Source organism: Manis javanica, chromosome 6, assembly GCF_040802235.1.
Source record: "Manis javanica isolate MJ-LG chromosome 6, MJ_LKY, whole genome shotgun sequence".
NCBI classification, from domain to species: Eukaryota; Metazoa; Chordata; class Mammalia; order Pholidota; family Manidae; genus Manis; species Manis javanica.
Window position 1 is genome coordinate 5,262,657 of NC_133161.1, and position 15,480 is coordinate 5,278,136.

At 40.5% G+C, this 15,480-nt stretch overlaps 1 protein-coding gene across 1 annotated transcript in view; it reads right to left on the bottom strand.

The window, feature by feature from the left end:
- The window catches only part of NUB1 (negative regulator of ubiquitin like proteins 1), a 42,104-nt gene that overhangs the window by 14,773 nt on the left and 11,851 nt on the right, over positions 1-15,480 (bottom strand). The window contains exons 6-8 of the mRNA XM_073238197.1: positions 11,024-11,206; positions 10,767-10,858; positions 9,444-9,550 (exon numbers count right to left, since the gene is read on the bottom strand). Coding sequence (XP_073094298.1) covers positions 9,444-9,550; positions 10,767-10,858; positions 11,024-11,206 — 382 coding nt within the window. The remainder of the gene's footprint in view (positions 1-9,443; positions 9,551-10,766; positions 10,859-11,023; positions 11,207-15,480) is intronic.

Sequence of the window (15,480 nt, forward strand, 5' to 3'; positions counted from 1 at the left end):
TTACCCAACACAAGCCACTAGGGGTCGCAGTTGTCCCAGTAAAGAAAGGCCAGGAGCAAGTGGAAAGTCTTGGCCCTCCCAGCTGACAGATGAGTCAATAGCTCACCATTGCACCTATCAACATGAAAAGGCAAAAAAATTTGATCCAGACAAGACTAACCCAGACAGCTTCGACATCTTCTACATCTTCCCCTGAGAAGGAAGATGTATTTAACTAGTCTTACTGGGGAGATAGATTTAACTAGTCTTACTGAAAAAGAATTCAAAACAAAAGTCATAACCATGCTGATGGACATGCAGAGAAATATGCAAGAACTAAGGAGGGAGAACACAGAAATAAAACAATCTCTGGAAAGACTTCAAAACAGAATGGACGAGATGCAAGAGACCATTAATGGACTAGAAAACAGAACAGGAATGCAGAGAAGCTGATGCAGAGAGAGATAAAAGGATCTCCAGGAATGAAAGAATTTTAAGAGAACTGTGTGACCAATCAAAATGGAACAATATCCACATTATAGGGGTACCAGAAGAAGAAGAGAGAGAAGAAGAGAGAGAGGTGTGAAGAAATAATTGCTGAAAACTTCCCCAAACTAGGGGAGGAAATGGCCTCTCAGACCACAGAGGTACACAGAACTCCCATGACAAGGGATCCAAGGAGGGCAACACCAAGACACATAATAATTAAAATGGCAAAGATCAAAGACAAGGACAAAGTATTAAAGGCAGCCAGAGATAAAAAAAAAGGTCACCTACAAAGGAAAACCCATCAGGCTATCATCAGACTTCTCAACAGAAACCCTACAGGCCAGAAGAGAATGGCATAATATACTTAATGCAATGAAACAGAAGGGCCTCAAACCAAGAATACTGTATCCAGCATGATTATCATTTAAATATGAAGGAGGGATTAAACAATTCCCAGACAAGCAAAAGTTGAGGGAATTTGCCTCCCACAAACCACCTCTACAGGGCATCTTACAGGGACTGCTCTAGATGGGAGCACCCCTAAAAAGAGCACAGAACAAAACACCCAACATATGAAGAAGGGAGGAGGAGGAATAAGAAGGGAGAGAAATAAAGAACCATCAGACCATGTTTATAATAGCTCAATAAGCAAGTTAAGTTAGACAGTAAGATAGTAAAGAAGCTAACCTTGAACCTTTGGTAACCATAAACTTAAAGCCTGCAATGGCAATAAGTACATACCTTTCAGTAATCACCCGAAATGTAAATGGACTGAATGCACCAATCGAAAGACACAGAGTAAAAGAATGGATAAAAAAGCAAGACCCATCCATATGCTGCTTACAAGAGACTCACCTCAAACCCAAAGTCATGCACAGACTTAAAGTCAAGGGATGGAAAAAGATATTTCATGCAAACAACAGAGAGAAAAAAGCAGGTGTTGCAATACTGGTATCAGACAAAATAGACTTCAAAATAAAGAAAGTAACAAAAGATAAAGAAGGACATTACATAATGATAAAGGGCTCAGTCCAACAAGAGGATATAACCATTTTAAATATATATGCACCCAATACAGGAGCACCAACATACCTGAAACAAATACTAACAGAATTAAAGGAGGAAATAGAATGCAATGCATTCATTTTGGGAGACTTCAACACACCACTCACTCCAAAGGACAGAAAATAAGTAAGGACACAGAGGCACTGAAGAACACACTAGAACAGATGGACCTAATAGACATCTACAGAACTCTACATCCAAAAGCAACAGGATACACATTCTTCTCAAGTGCACATGGAACATTCTCCAGAATAGACCAGATACTAGGCCACAAAAAGAGCCTCAGTAAATTCCAAAAGATTGAAATCCTACCAACCAATTTTTCAGACCACAAAGGCATAAAACTAGAAATAAATTGTACAAAGAAAGCAAAAAGGCTCACAAACACATGGAGGCTTAACAACACGCTCCTAAATAATCAATGGATCAATGACCAAATCAAAATGGAGATCCAGCAATATATGGAAACAAATGACAACACAAAGCCCCAACTACTGTGGGATACAGCAAAAGCAGTCTTAAGAGGAAAGTATATAGCAATCCAGGCATATTTAAAGAAGGAAGAACAATCCCAAATGAATTGTCTAATGTCACAATTATCGAAATTGGAAAAAGAAGAAGAAATGAGGCCTAAGGTCAGCAGAAGGAGGGACATTATAAAGATTAGAGAAGAAATAAATAAAATTGAGAAGAATAAAACAAGAGCAAAAATCAATGAAACCAAGAGCTGGTTCTTTGAGAAAATAAACAAAATAGATAAGCCTCTAGCCAGACTTATTAAGAGGAAAAGAGAGTCAATGCACATCAACAGAATCAGAAACGAGAAAGGACGGACCCCACAGAAATACAAAGAATTATTAGAGAGTACTATGAAAACCTATATGCTAACAAGCTGGGAAACCTAGGAGAAATGGACAACTTCCTAGAAAAATACAACCTTCCAAGACTGACCAAGAAAGAAAGAGAAAATCTAAATAGACCAATTACCAGCAATGAAATCGAAGTGGTAATCAAAAAACTACCAAAGAACAAAACCCCTGGGCCAGATGGATTTACCTTGGAATTTTGTCAGACATACAGAGAAGACATAATACCCATTCTCCTTAAAGTTTTCCAAAAAATAGAAGAGGAGGGAATACTCCCAAACTCATTCTATGAAGCCAACATCACCCTAATACCGAAACCAGGCAAAGACACCACAAAAAAAGAAAACTACAGACCAATATCCCTGATGAATGTAGATGCAAAAATACTCAACAAAATATTAGCAAACCGAATTCAAAAATACATCAAAAGGATCATACACCATGACCAAGTGGGATTCATCCCAGGGATGCAAGGATGGTACAACATTTGAAAATCCATCAACATCATCCACCACATCAACAAAAAGAAAGACAAAAACCACATGATCATCTCCATAGATGCTGAAAAAGCATTCGATAAAATTCAACATCCATTCATGATAAAAACTCTCAACAAAATGGGTATAGAGGGCAAGTACCTCAACATAATAAAGGCCATATGATAAACCCACACCCAACATCATACCTAACAGCGAGAAGCTGAAAGCTTTTCCTCTGAGATCGGGAACAAGACAGGGATGCCCACTCTCCCCAATGTTATTCAACATAGTACTGGAGGTCCTAGCCATGGCAATTAGACAAAACAAAGAAATACAAGGAATCCAGATTGGTAAAGAAGAAGTTAAACTGTCACTGTTTGCAGATGACATGTTATTGTACATAAAAAACCCTAAAGACTCCACTCCGAAACTACTAGAACTAATATCAGAATTCAGCAAAGTTGCAGGATACAAAATTAACACACAGAAATCTGTGGCTTTCCTATACACTAACAATAAACTAATAGAAAGAGAAATCAGGAAGACAATTCCATTCACAATAGCATCAAAAAGAATAAAATACCTAGGAATAAACCTAACCAAGGAAGTGAAAGACCTATACCCTGAAAACTATAAGACACTCTTAAGAGAAATTAAAGAGGTCACTAACAAATGGAAACTCATCCCATGCTCCTGACTAGGAAGAATTAATATCGTCAAAATGGCCATCCTGCCCAAAGCAATATACAGATTCGATTCAATCCCTATCAAACTACCAACAGCATTCTTCAATGAACTGGAACAAATAGTTCAAAAATTCGTATGGAAACACCAAAGACCCCAAATAGCTAAAGCAATCCCGAGAAGGAAGAATAAAGTGGGGGGGATCTCACTCCCCAACTTCAAGCTCTACTACAAAGCCACAGTAATCAAGACAATTTGATACTGGCACAAGAACAGAGCCACAGACTAATGGAACAGAATAGAGACTCCAAACATTAACCCAAACATATATGGTCAACTAATATTCGATAAAGGGGCCATGGACATACAATGGGGAAATAACAGTCTCTTCAACAGATGGTGCTGGCAAAACTGGACAGCTACATGTAGGAGAATGAAACTGGATCACTGTCTAACCCCATACACAAAAGTAAATTCGAAATGGATCAAAGACTTGAATGTAAGTCATGAAACCATAAAACTCTTCGAAAAAAACATAGGCAAAAATCTTTAGACATAAACACGAGTGACCTCTTCTTGAACATATCTCCCCAGGCAAGGGAAACAAATGCAAAAATGAACAAATGGGACTATATCAAGCTGAAAAGCTTCTGTACAGCAAAGGACACCATCAATAGAACAAAAAGGTATCCTACAATACAGAAGAATATATTTGTAAATGACAGATCTGATAAAGGGTTGATATCCAAAATATATAAAGAGCTCACACACCTCAACAAACAAAAAGCAAATAATCCAATTAAAAAATGGGCAGAGGAGCTGAACAGACAGTTCACTAAAGACGAAATTCAGATGGCCAACAGACACATGAAAAGATGCTCCACATCGTTTGTCATCAGAGAAATGCAAATTAAAACCACAATGAGATATCACCTCACACCAGTAAGGATGGCCATCATCGAAAAGACAAACAACAACAAATGTTGGTAAGGCTGTGGAGAAAGGGGAACCCTCCTACACTGCTGGTGGGAATGTACATTAGTTCAATCATTATGGAAAGCAGTATGGAAGTTTCTCAAAATGCTCAAAATAGATACACCATTTGACCCAGGAATTCCACTTCTAGGAATTTACCCCAAGAATGCAGCACTCCAGTTTGAAAAAGACAGATGCACCCCTATGTTTATCGCTGCACTATTTACAATAGCCAAGATATGGAAGCAACCTAAATGTTCATCAGTGGATGAATGGATAAAGAAGTGGTACATATACACAATGGAATACTATTCAGCCATAAGAAAAAAAAAATCCTACCATTCGCATTCGCAACAACATGGATGGAGCCAGAGGGTATTATGCTCAGTGAAATAAGCCAGGCGGAGAAAGACAAGTACCAAATGATTTCACTCATATGTGGAGTATAAGAACAAAAGAAAACTGAAGGAACAAAACAGCAGCAGAAGCACAGAACCCAAGAATGGACTAATAGTTACCAAAGGGAAAGGGATTGGGGAGGATGGGTGGGAAGGGAGGAATAAGGGTGGGAAAAAAAGAAAGGGGGCCTTACGATTAACATGTATAGTGAGGGGGGGGCATGGGGGGCTGTGCAACACAGAGAAGACAAGTAGTGATTTTACGGCATCTTACTATGTTGATGGACAGTGACTGTGAACGGAGATGTTGGGGAGACTTGGTGAAGGGGGAGCCTAGTAAACATAATGTTCTTCATGTAATTGTATATTAATGATACCAAAATAAAATTTAAAAAATATATATATATATAACATTAAAAAAAAAAGTTTGCTGAGAAGTCTGTCGATAGCTTTATGGGGTTTCCCTCGTAAGTAATCTTTTTTCTCTCTCTGGCTGCTTTCAATACCCTCTTTATCCTTAATCTTTGTTAAATTAAATAATTTAATTTTTAGGTGTCTTGGTGTTGTCCTCCTGGGTTTCTTTCGTTGGGGGCTCTCTATGTTTCCATGACCTGAGTGTCTATTTCCTTCACCCGCTTGGGAAAGTTTTCAACAATTATTTCCTCAAAAAGATTTTCTATCCCTTTGTCTCTCTCTTCTTCTGGTACCTCTATTAGGCAAATATTGTTTCATTTGGAGTTGCCACATAGTTCTCTTAGCATTCTTTTGTTCCTAAGACTCATTTTACTTTGTTCCTTAGGTTCACTGTGTTCTTGTTCTCTAATTTCCGTCTCATGGATGGTCTCCTCTATGCAGCTATCTATTATTCATTCCCTCCACTGTGTATTTTAATTTAGTTACTGTATTCTTCAGTTCTGAGTGGCTCTTCTTTAGCTCTTCTCTTTGCCGAAGTCCTCTCCGAGATCTTCAATACTTTTCCACTTATCAGTGAGCGTATTTATGACTTGTTACTTTGAAATCTTGATCGAGATGATAGTTAATCTCCATTTCATTTGGCCCTTTCTGGTGTCTTATCCTGTAGTTTTGTTTCAAACACAGTCCTCTGCCTCATTTTTTCAGGGTTTCTGTGTTTCTTCCTTTGTATAACATGGATCTTCTATGTTTTCTGTTCTAGACAGTAAGGGCTTTATGAAGGAGGCATCCTGTAATGCTCCAAAGCTCAAGACTCTTTACTCTGCAGTGCCTGGTTCTCCTTTGCAGTGGAGCCCCAGTTGCTTGTTGGTGGGCAACAGGCGGGGCTGCCTTTCTGTCTGCAATGGTCTCCTTCTGTCGGGGCCAGCAGTTTGCCTCAGCTGGCCCCTCATGATCAGAGCAGTAGCTTCTGCTGGGACTGTTGTGGGTGGGGCAGCCCTCTGACTGCCCTGCAGAGATGGCACCCTGCTAGGCTAAAGGGGTGGGCGGGGCTGCTGCACTGCTCTGGGGCAGGTGCTCAACAGTGATTCTCATAGTGTCAGGGCTCATGGTCACATGGCAGTGAGTTGTGCAGCTGCAGGGTGCACAGCTGCAGGGCGCTGGAGGGATGCATGCCACCAGACTGGGCTGCTTGCGAGGAAAGAAGTTCTCAGAGCTGGCTCCTACAGATGCCTCCCCTTGGGCTGAGAATTCTGGAAAAGGTTCCCTCTGCCTGCCAGGCTGACATTGCTGGGCTGAGTGGGCAGTGCACAGGGAAGTGCCACAGGGCTGCGCCACCAGCGAGGAGGGTGGAGCATTTGGAGCTCCAAGAGTGCCCAACCTGCTGGGCTGAGGGAGGGCTGGGGAGTGTCACCCACCTGCCCTTTACCATGCAGAGAGCACTCCATCCAACCTTCACCCCTCTGGCACCCTTCCTGCTACTGGCAAATCTTTTCATCAAACTGCCATCTCTGTTTTGGGTCTCAGCGGGACCAGGGGTGCATACCTGCCCTCTACAAGTGGCAGGAGTGTCAGCCCCACAAGAGTGTTCCAACCTCACAGAACCCAGTGCAATGTGGACTTGAGCTCTGAGAGCAGATGTCCAGGGCCAGGTGTGCAGAGCTCCTGAGTGCTTATCCCCTCCCCACTCCATTCCTTTTCCTCCCACCTGTGGGCTGGGAGGAGGGAAGGGCTGGGGTCCTGGCTGATCATGGCTCTGCCACTTTACCCTTCTCTGGTGGGCTTTTCTTCCCCAGGAGTAGGTGGTCTGTCCTGCAGCCTTCAGGTCATTTTCAGGGTTAGCTGTTTGCTGTAGTTGCTTCCTTGCTGTGTGTATGTGGAGGGAGGTTTCTGCCTTGCCTTCCACTCCACCTTTTTTCCCTTCTGCCTGTTAATTTTTAATTGGACATTGGATATTTTTGTATTGCTGTTAAGTATTACTGAGCTTTGCAATGAAGTTAAGTTACCTGGACACTTAAGTGTGACCCTTTCAATGCTTGCTTTTAAACTTTGTTAGGTGGGCCCAGAGCAGCTTAATTTAGGGCTCGCTTTGCCCTTCACCTGCGGCAATACCCTCTGAATTCTCTGATGCCCACTGATGCTCACTGACTCTCCAGGCAGTGAGCTGAACCAGTCACAAGGCTTCCTTATCCCTTCTGGTGGAGATCGCTGCCCTGTACTGCCAGAAAACAAGTTTTCACACATTTTGCCCAGATTTTCAGTTGTTACAGGTGAGAGGGTAAAAGCAGTTTCTGTTACCCATTTTGACCAAAGCAGAACTTCCATTTTTAGTTTTAAATAGGGAAAGAAACTACTCTTGGCCATACTACAGACCATTCCCCAAGATACATAATAGAAAGTTGTGACAGAACTTTTAGCCTACTTAGAGAATGTAGAAAAAACATCAAGTAGGAATGGAAACAGAACTAAAGTTTCTTCCACATACATTACCAACTTCCATTAGTGTTGACCTCCAAGGAGAGGGAACGCACAAAATTACACTAATTAGTTGGCTTGAATAAACAGATCTTCAGAAAAAAATCACTGACAATCCTTATTGGATTATTATTATCTACTACTTACTGAACATGTTAACGTACTGTGAGGTAAAGACATAGTTATTTTTATTCAGGGGTTCCCTGAGACTTGAAAATTACTTCAAGGATTTATCCAGGCTAAAAACAGATTGAGAAAGGCTCACACAAACAAATCAAAACCAATCATGTTTTGATAACTGCTAAAGATGGATTATGAGTATATGAGAATTCATTATACTAATCTTTATACTTTTATATATTTGAAATCGTCTGTAATAAAATATTAAAAACAACTGTGTTAGGAAATAAAAATTTTACCTAAGTTTTAACTTACAGCCTGCACTATTTTGCAGCCAAAGACAATGAAACTGATACTCAGAAAGCAGCAGAGACAAGGAGGCAGAGAAAGAAAGGAGGCACCCTGGAGGCACCCAGCCCTCGTTCTAGGTCTTCCCAGCTTTGCCCCACTCCCAAATTGAGACAATAAATCCCCTTTTCTGCTTAAATTAAAGTTGGGATTTGTTCACTTAAAATCCAAGGGTCCTGCCAATATACTTGGTAATCTATACACATTTGTATTTATCTTCTTGAAGTGTACACTGTATGTTAGGAATTCATCAAAATGAAAAAGAAAATACCAAAGTTGTTAACTTTTAACCATTTTTAAATATCAAGTCTGTTTTTCAAATGTTTCACCTGCCAGGATTAGGTCTCTCACTACCACTTCCCATTAAGAGGAACCAGCAGTCCTTGGGAAATTGCTGATTCCTGGTCAGGGGCAGTTAATGTCCAGGATGAGTCTGGAATACCTTTGGGGACCAGCAACTACCAGGATCAGGTCAAAGGGCACAGGACTCTCCCACTGGCCAAAGTTGATCAATTTAAGCACTGAGGTTTGAAACATATCAAATATGTTAAAATCCATGAGTTTGTGTTGATGATTTTTAAAAAAAGGGAAGAAAACCTCTTTGGTGATGTCATCTTTAGAGGATCCTAGGGAAGCAATTAATTTCTTCTGAAAACAAGAACATAAGGAGAAGGAGAAAGAAAACCAAACATTTTATTCTTTCTGTACAAATTGTACCTCAGCATCATAAATAGCTGATGAAAAGAAATGCTTCTTTTCAGAAGAATCCCAGCAAGAAATGCAGAGGGAACAGTAAGGTATCACTGTTTTGTAGCCCCTAGTGAAATAATGGATTTGGGGAATGATCAACAACCCCTACACCAAGACCATTAGGTGGGACGTTGATGGAGACTGTGTAGCGGGTAGGCCATAGTAACACATCACAGAACACAGGCATGACACCCTACATGCTTGCAAAAAGTTCCTCAGCTAGAGACCAGTTAGAAATATCAGAGGAAGAAATAATTCCCATTGGTCTATATCATAACTCCTCTTTTACTTTAACCACTGTCTTGGGTAAAAACCTGAAGTCTGAAGTATATAGGCAGGAGGGTGCTGTGCATAATCTGGGCCATTTTCCTTAAAACTGGTATTCATCAATAAGAAGTGCCTACCAGAAATATTTGTCAGCATCCAACAGACATGGCAAGGCTATCCCATATTCTTTTCTTTTCAGGAAAGCTCTGCCCTTCTCATGATATCCCATAGCTAACATAAGAGCCTAGAAAAAATACAGATATTAAAAAAAACATCACTTTAAAGTATAAAAAAACAAATTATATTAAAAGCATATTAAGTCAAAAGAAATCAAATAAAAACAAAACAAAAGAAGATTACAACTAAATCTAAAAGCCAACATTAAGAGAAATATAATTAAAGCTTTATTTTACTTAAACACTAATGCCACACCCTCAATCTAACGTGGCTGGTGTGGTGACCAGCTCCTGCCGTTTGCTGTCACAGGCTTATTTAGGACCTGCTGATCTGGGCTGACTGTGCGCAGGGGCCATGCACGTGAGAGCAGCCAGTGTACTGTGTCCTCTTCAGAAAGAACATCCGCTTTGCTTTGTCCTTCATCAAGTTTTCTCTGAAGTATTTGTCAACCCTGGTACTTCCAAAACAATTTTTAAAAGGTAATCCAAAAAGTTTTTATTTTCATTAATATTATTAGATAATTCAGTCTTGTGAAGGCTTTTCAAAAATTTCTGAGTAGCATCATTTAGTATAAGAGCAGTGGGCAAATAATTGCCAACTTTAAAAAAAATCCACTGATAGTTACAAAGTTCTTATTGAAACAGAACTTTAATTTTTCACTTCAAACAGAGTAATTCACATAGCAAAGGCTACTCAAACCTGTTCTTTAAAGGCAGAAAAATTAACAACCCATAGTCAATAGAGCTCTTCACTATAAGAAGCCACTAGACCCTCACTCAGAGACTCAATCTCAGGGTCCAAGCTACAGAATGCTGCTATAAAGACCCCTTGGATGTATTCAAAGGTAAAACCACCTCCCAACTATTCCAAATTATAGATCAGGAAAAGGGGGAATGGGGAGACAGGGATGAGATGGCAGAATCACCTGTCAGACCTGATTGATCCCTTAGGGAACATGGCCCTCTAATAACGTAAACCACATGAGAACGATCACTGCCACAGTAAGCCACTTAGGCTGCAAGCAGTGCATCACATCGCCAGGAATATGCAAAGTCCCTGCCCCAGGACAGCAGAGTCACGCCACTGTGTACTACTGCACTGAAAACCGCAGGCAGAGCCAGCTGTATGCAAATGCTCATCATGTGGTTATACTTCTGTGTTTATAAGCTGGAGACAGAAAACTCGTTCCAATACTTCATACCATTCCAACATCAAATAACCAGAAACTACCTCTGCTCTGACAGCAAATCAAAGACAACCCCTAAATTCCACAGTGTACTCACTTTTCTTTCTGATGGAGGAATTCTGATTGATCTGCCCGTCTGGTTAGCTATGTCTAAGTATGGTGTGGTTTCTGGATCCACCACCATCTCATCTGCAATAAAACCGAAAGGATCTCTGTAAGTTCTACATTAAAAAACAGTGACAGTGCCACTAACATTAGGCTGCTGGGGAAGAAAAGCCAATGACAAATGAGTTACACGACCCACTGCTGCCTCTGAGAACCTGAGTGATGAGGGGAGCTCGAAGCTCTGTGTACCTCTCTCTGCCAGTATCTCCAGGCCCCTCTTGGTCCTCTGAATTCTTTTCTCTTTTAGTTTAACTTTATTTTGCTCTTCTTCTTCAGCCTGGAACTTTTTTCTTATGTCCTCTTCAGACTGTTTTAGTTCAAGCACCATAGCTTTTACATTGTGTGTCACTCCTTGTTCTTCAAGTGTCTCCCCTGTGAAAATCAGAAATGCACATTATAAAGCCATTAAATTTACTGGGTAATAGTCCATTCTCTGTGTTAAACAGAACTCTTAAACCTGTTTAAATCTGGTTGTATAATTGTTACTGCAGAGGATGAAAGCAGCCAGTGAAAAGAGCTGACTAAATCCATCCTTTCCAATTTTCTTTACTCTCATCGCAAGCTCTAATCAAAGCAATATTTGAGAATCTACTACACAGAGACTACTGCGTGCACTAGGCAATATAGAAGGAAATTGAACAGAAGATTCAAGACGAACTCCTCCCAAAACCACAGATAGTGTGAAAATACAGTTAATACAACTAACCCTAAAACAACAACAGGAAAGAAGGATGAACCAGACTGCATGCAGACCTCACGAACAGAGCAGACCTCATGAAACAGGGTAATGTACAAAAGCCTTGATCTGGCGGGACCCAGGCCCTTCCTGCACCCCAGCTCATGGGCAGGAGGAAGAGAAACGGAGCCAGGGAGGGGGCGGAAGCCTGGGGCTGTTGAACACCCAGCCCTGGAGGTCTGCTTTGCATGGTGTGGTGCCCTGGAGGCTGGGGAGCTGGGACAGGCGGAGTGCCTTGAGAGACAGATTCTGGCCATTTGTGGAGGATGGGATCCACACCCAGCCACTCTGGGACAAGGGAAAGACAGGTGGACTGAGACGCTTCCTAGCAGCAAGAGGGCTGCTGAAGGGGCGGGGTTTGCAAAGAGTTTGCTGCGCAGGAGAAGGGACAGGGGGACAAGGTTGTCTGGGTGCACTCTGCCCAGCAGATTGGGAACTTTGAGGAGCTTCAGGCACTCCATCCCCCTGGCTGCCTACTCAGCTCCGAAGCCCCCCACTGTGACACACAGCCTGGTGAACATTCCTCCTGGCCTGACGGCACCAACTCTCAAACCAGCAGTCACTGCACTGGCATCAGGCCAATCAGAGGGGCGCCCCGCCTACAACAGCTAGAGACGCCAAGCACAGAGGCTTACATCTGTGTGCTCGGCCCACTGGCTCTGACACCGGAGATGGCACCACAGACGGGAATCAGGAAACAGATCTCTCCTCCCACAGGCACCAACTCCACTCCCCTATGACCTCCAACCTCACTCTAGGGGCTGAGCAGCTCCAGAGACTGGAGCTTCTGGGCACTAGTGGGCACCACACAGAAATATGAAACGTCAAAAGAACATGGTTCAGACCAAAATCTCACAAACCCCAGAAAAAGGGTCAAATGAAACTTAACTCACCAATCTGCCTGAAAGAGAGTTCAAAATAAAAATCATAAACATGCTTATGGAGGTACAGAAAAATATTCAAGAACTCAGGGATGAATTTAAGATGGAGATTCAATCATTAAGAAATTCCATATCTGAAATGAAACATACAATAGAGGGATTTAAAAGCAGATTAGAGGTAGTAGAAGAGATGGTAAATGGAATAGAAATTAGAGAAGAGGAATACAAAGAAGCTGAGGCACAGTGAGAAAAAAGAATCTCTAAGAATGAAAGAATAGAGAGAACTGTGTGACCAATCCAAATAGACCAATATTCGCATTATAGGGGTAGCAGAAGAAGAAGAGAGAGAAAAAGAGATAGAAAGTGTTTTCAGATTGCTGAAAACTTCCCCAATCTGGGGAGGGAGATAGTCTCTCAAGCCATGGAGAGGCACAGATCTTCCAACACAAAGGACCCACGGAAGACAACATCAAGACATATAACAATTAAAATGTCAAAGATCAAGGATAAAGACAGACTTTTAAAAGCCAGCTAGAGAGAGAAAAAAGATCACATACAAAGGAAAACCCATCAGGCTATCATCAAATTTCTTAACAGAAACCTTACAGGCCAGAAGGGAGTGGCATGATATATTTAATGCAATGAAGCAGAAGGGCCTCAAGCCAAGAATACTCTACCCAGCAAGATAATCATTTAAACTTGAAAGAGGGATTAAACAAATTTTCACATAAGCAAACGCTGAGAGAATTTACCTCCCATAAACCATTTGCTATGTGCATTTTGGTGGGATTCCTATAGATGGAAGTATTCCTACAGATAAACAGATGTCACCCAAGGGATACACAAAGAGTACAGAATACGATTCATAACATACAAAGAATAGAGGAGTAGAAAAAAAAAAGAACCTTTAGGTTGTGCTTGTAATAGCATATGAAGTGAGTTAAATTAGACTGTTAGATAGTAAGGGAATTACCCTTGAACCTTTGGTAACCATGAATCTAAAGCCTGCAATTGCAATAAGTAATAATCACCCTAAATGTAAATGGTATAAATGCACCAATCAAAAGATACAGTGTCACTGAATGGATAAAAAAGCAAGACCCATCTATATGCTGCCTACAAGACTCACTTCAAACCCAAAAACATACACAGACTGAAAGTAAAGGGTGGAAAAAGATATATCATGCAACTAATAGGGAGAAAAAAGCAGGAGTTGCAGTACTTGTTATCAGACAAAATAGACTCCAAAACAAAGAAAGTAACAAGAGACAAAGAAGGACATTACATAGTGATAAAGGGGTCAGTCCAACAAGAGAATATAACTATTATAAATATCAATGCACCCAACACAGGAACACTGACATATGTGAAAAAATACTAACAGAATTTAAGGGGGAACCAGAACACAATGCATTCATTTTAGGAGGCTTCAACACACCAAAGGACAGATTAACCAGACAGAAAATAAGTAAAGAGACAGAGGCACTGAACAACATATTAGAACAGATGGACCTAACGGACATCTACAGACACTCCATCCAAAAGCAACAGGATACACATTCTTCTCAAGTGCACATGTAACATTTTTAAGAATAGATCATATACTAGGCCACAAAAAAAAACTCAGTAAACTCAAAAATATTGAAATTGTACCAACCAGCTTCTCAGATCACAAAGGTATGAAACTAGAAATAAATTACACAAAGAAAATGAAAAAACCCACAAACACATGGAGGCTTAATAACATGCTCCTAAATAATCAATGGATCAATAACCAAAAAAACCAGATCAAGCAACATATGGAGACAAATGACAACAATAATTCAACACCACATAAACCTGTGGGACACAGCAAAGGCCGTGCTAAGAGGCAAATACATTGCAATACAGGCCTACCTCAGGAAAAAAGAATAATCCCAAATGAACACTCTAAACTCACAATTAATGAAACTAGAAAAGGAAGAATAAATGATGCCCAAAGTCAGTAGGAGGGACATAATAAAGATGAAAGCAGAAGTAAATAAAATTGAATAAAATAGAAAGAATCAATGAAAGCAGGAGCTGGTTCTTTGAGAAAATAAACAAAATAGATAAACCCCTAGCCAGACTTATCAAGTAAAAAAGAGAGTCTACACACATAAACAGAATCAGAAATGAGAAAGGAAAATCACTATGGACACCACAGAAATACAAAGAATTATGAAAGAATACTATGAAAAATTATATGGTAACAAACTGGATAACCTAGAAGAGATGGACAACTTTCTAGAAAAATACAACCTTCCAAGGCTGACACAGGAAGAAACAGAAAATCTGAATAGACCAATTACCAGCAAGAAATTGAACTGGTAATCAAAAAACTACCTAAGAACAGAAATCCTGGACCAGATGGTTTCACTGCTGAATTTTATCAAATGGTTAGTGAAGACCTAATACCCATCCTCCATAAAGTTTTCCTAAAAGTAGAAGAGGAGGGAATACTTCCAAACTCTTTCTATGAGGCCAACATCACTCTATTACCAAAACCAGGCAAAGACACCACAAAAAAAGAAAATTACAGACCAATATCCCTGATCAACAGAGATGCAAAAATCCTCAACAAAATATTAGCAAAGCAAATTCAAAAATACATCAAAAAGGTCATCCATAATGATCAAGTGGGATTCATCCCAGAGATGCAAGGCTGGTACAACATTCGAAAATCCATCAACATCATCCACTACATCGACAAAAAGAAGGAACAAAAACCACATACGATCATCTCCATAGATGCCGAAAAAGCATTCAACAAAATTCAACATCCATTCATGATAAAAACTCTCAACAAAATGGGTATAGAGGGCAAGTACCTCAACATAATGAAGGCCATATATGACAAACCCACAGCTAACATTATATGTAACAGCGAGAAGCTGAAAGCTTTTCCTTTAAGATCAGGAACAAGACAAGGATGCCTACTCTCCTCACTTTTATTCAACATAATTCTGGAGGTCCTAGCCACAGCAATCAGACAACACAAAGAAATAAAA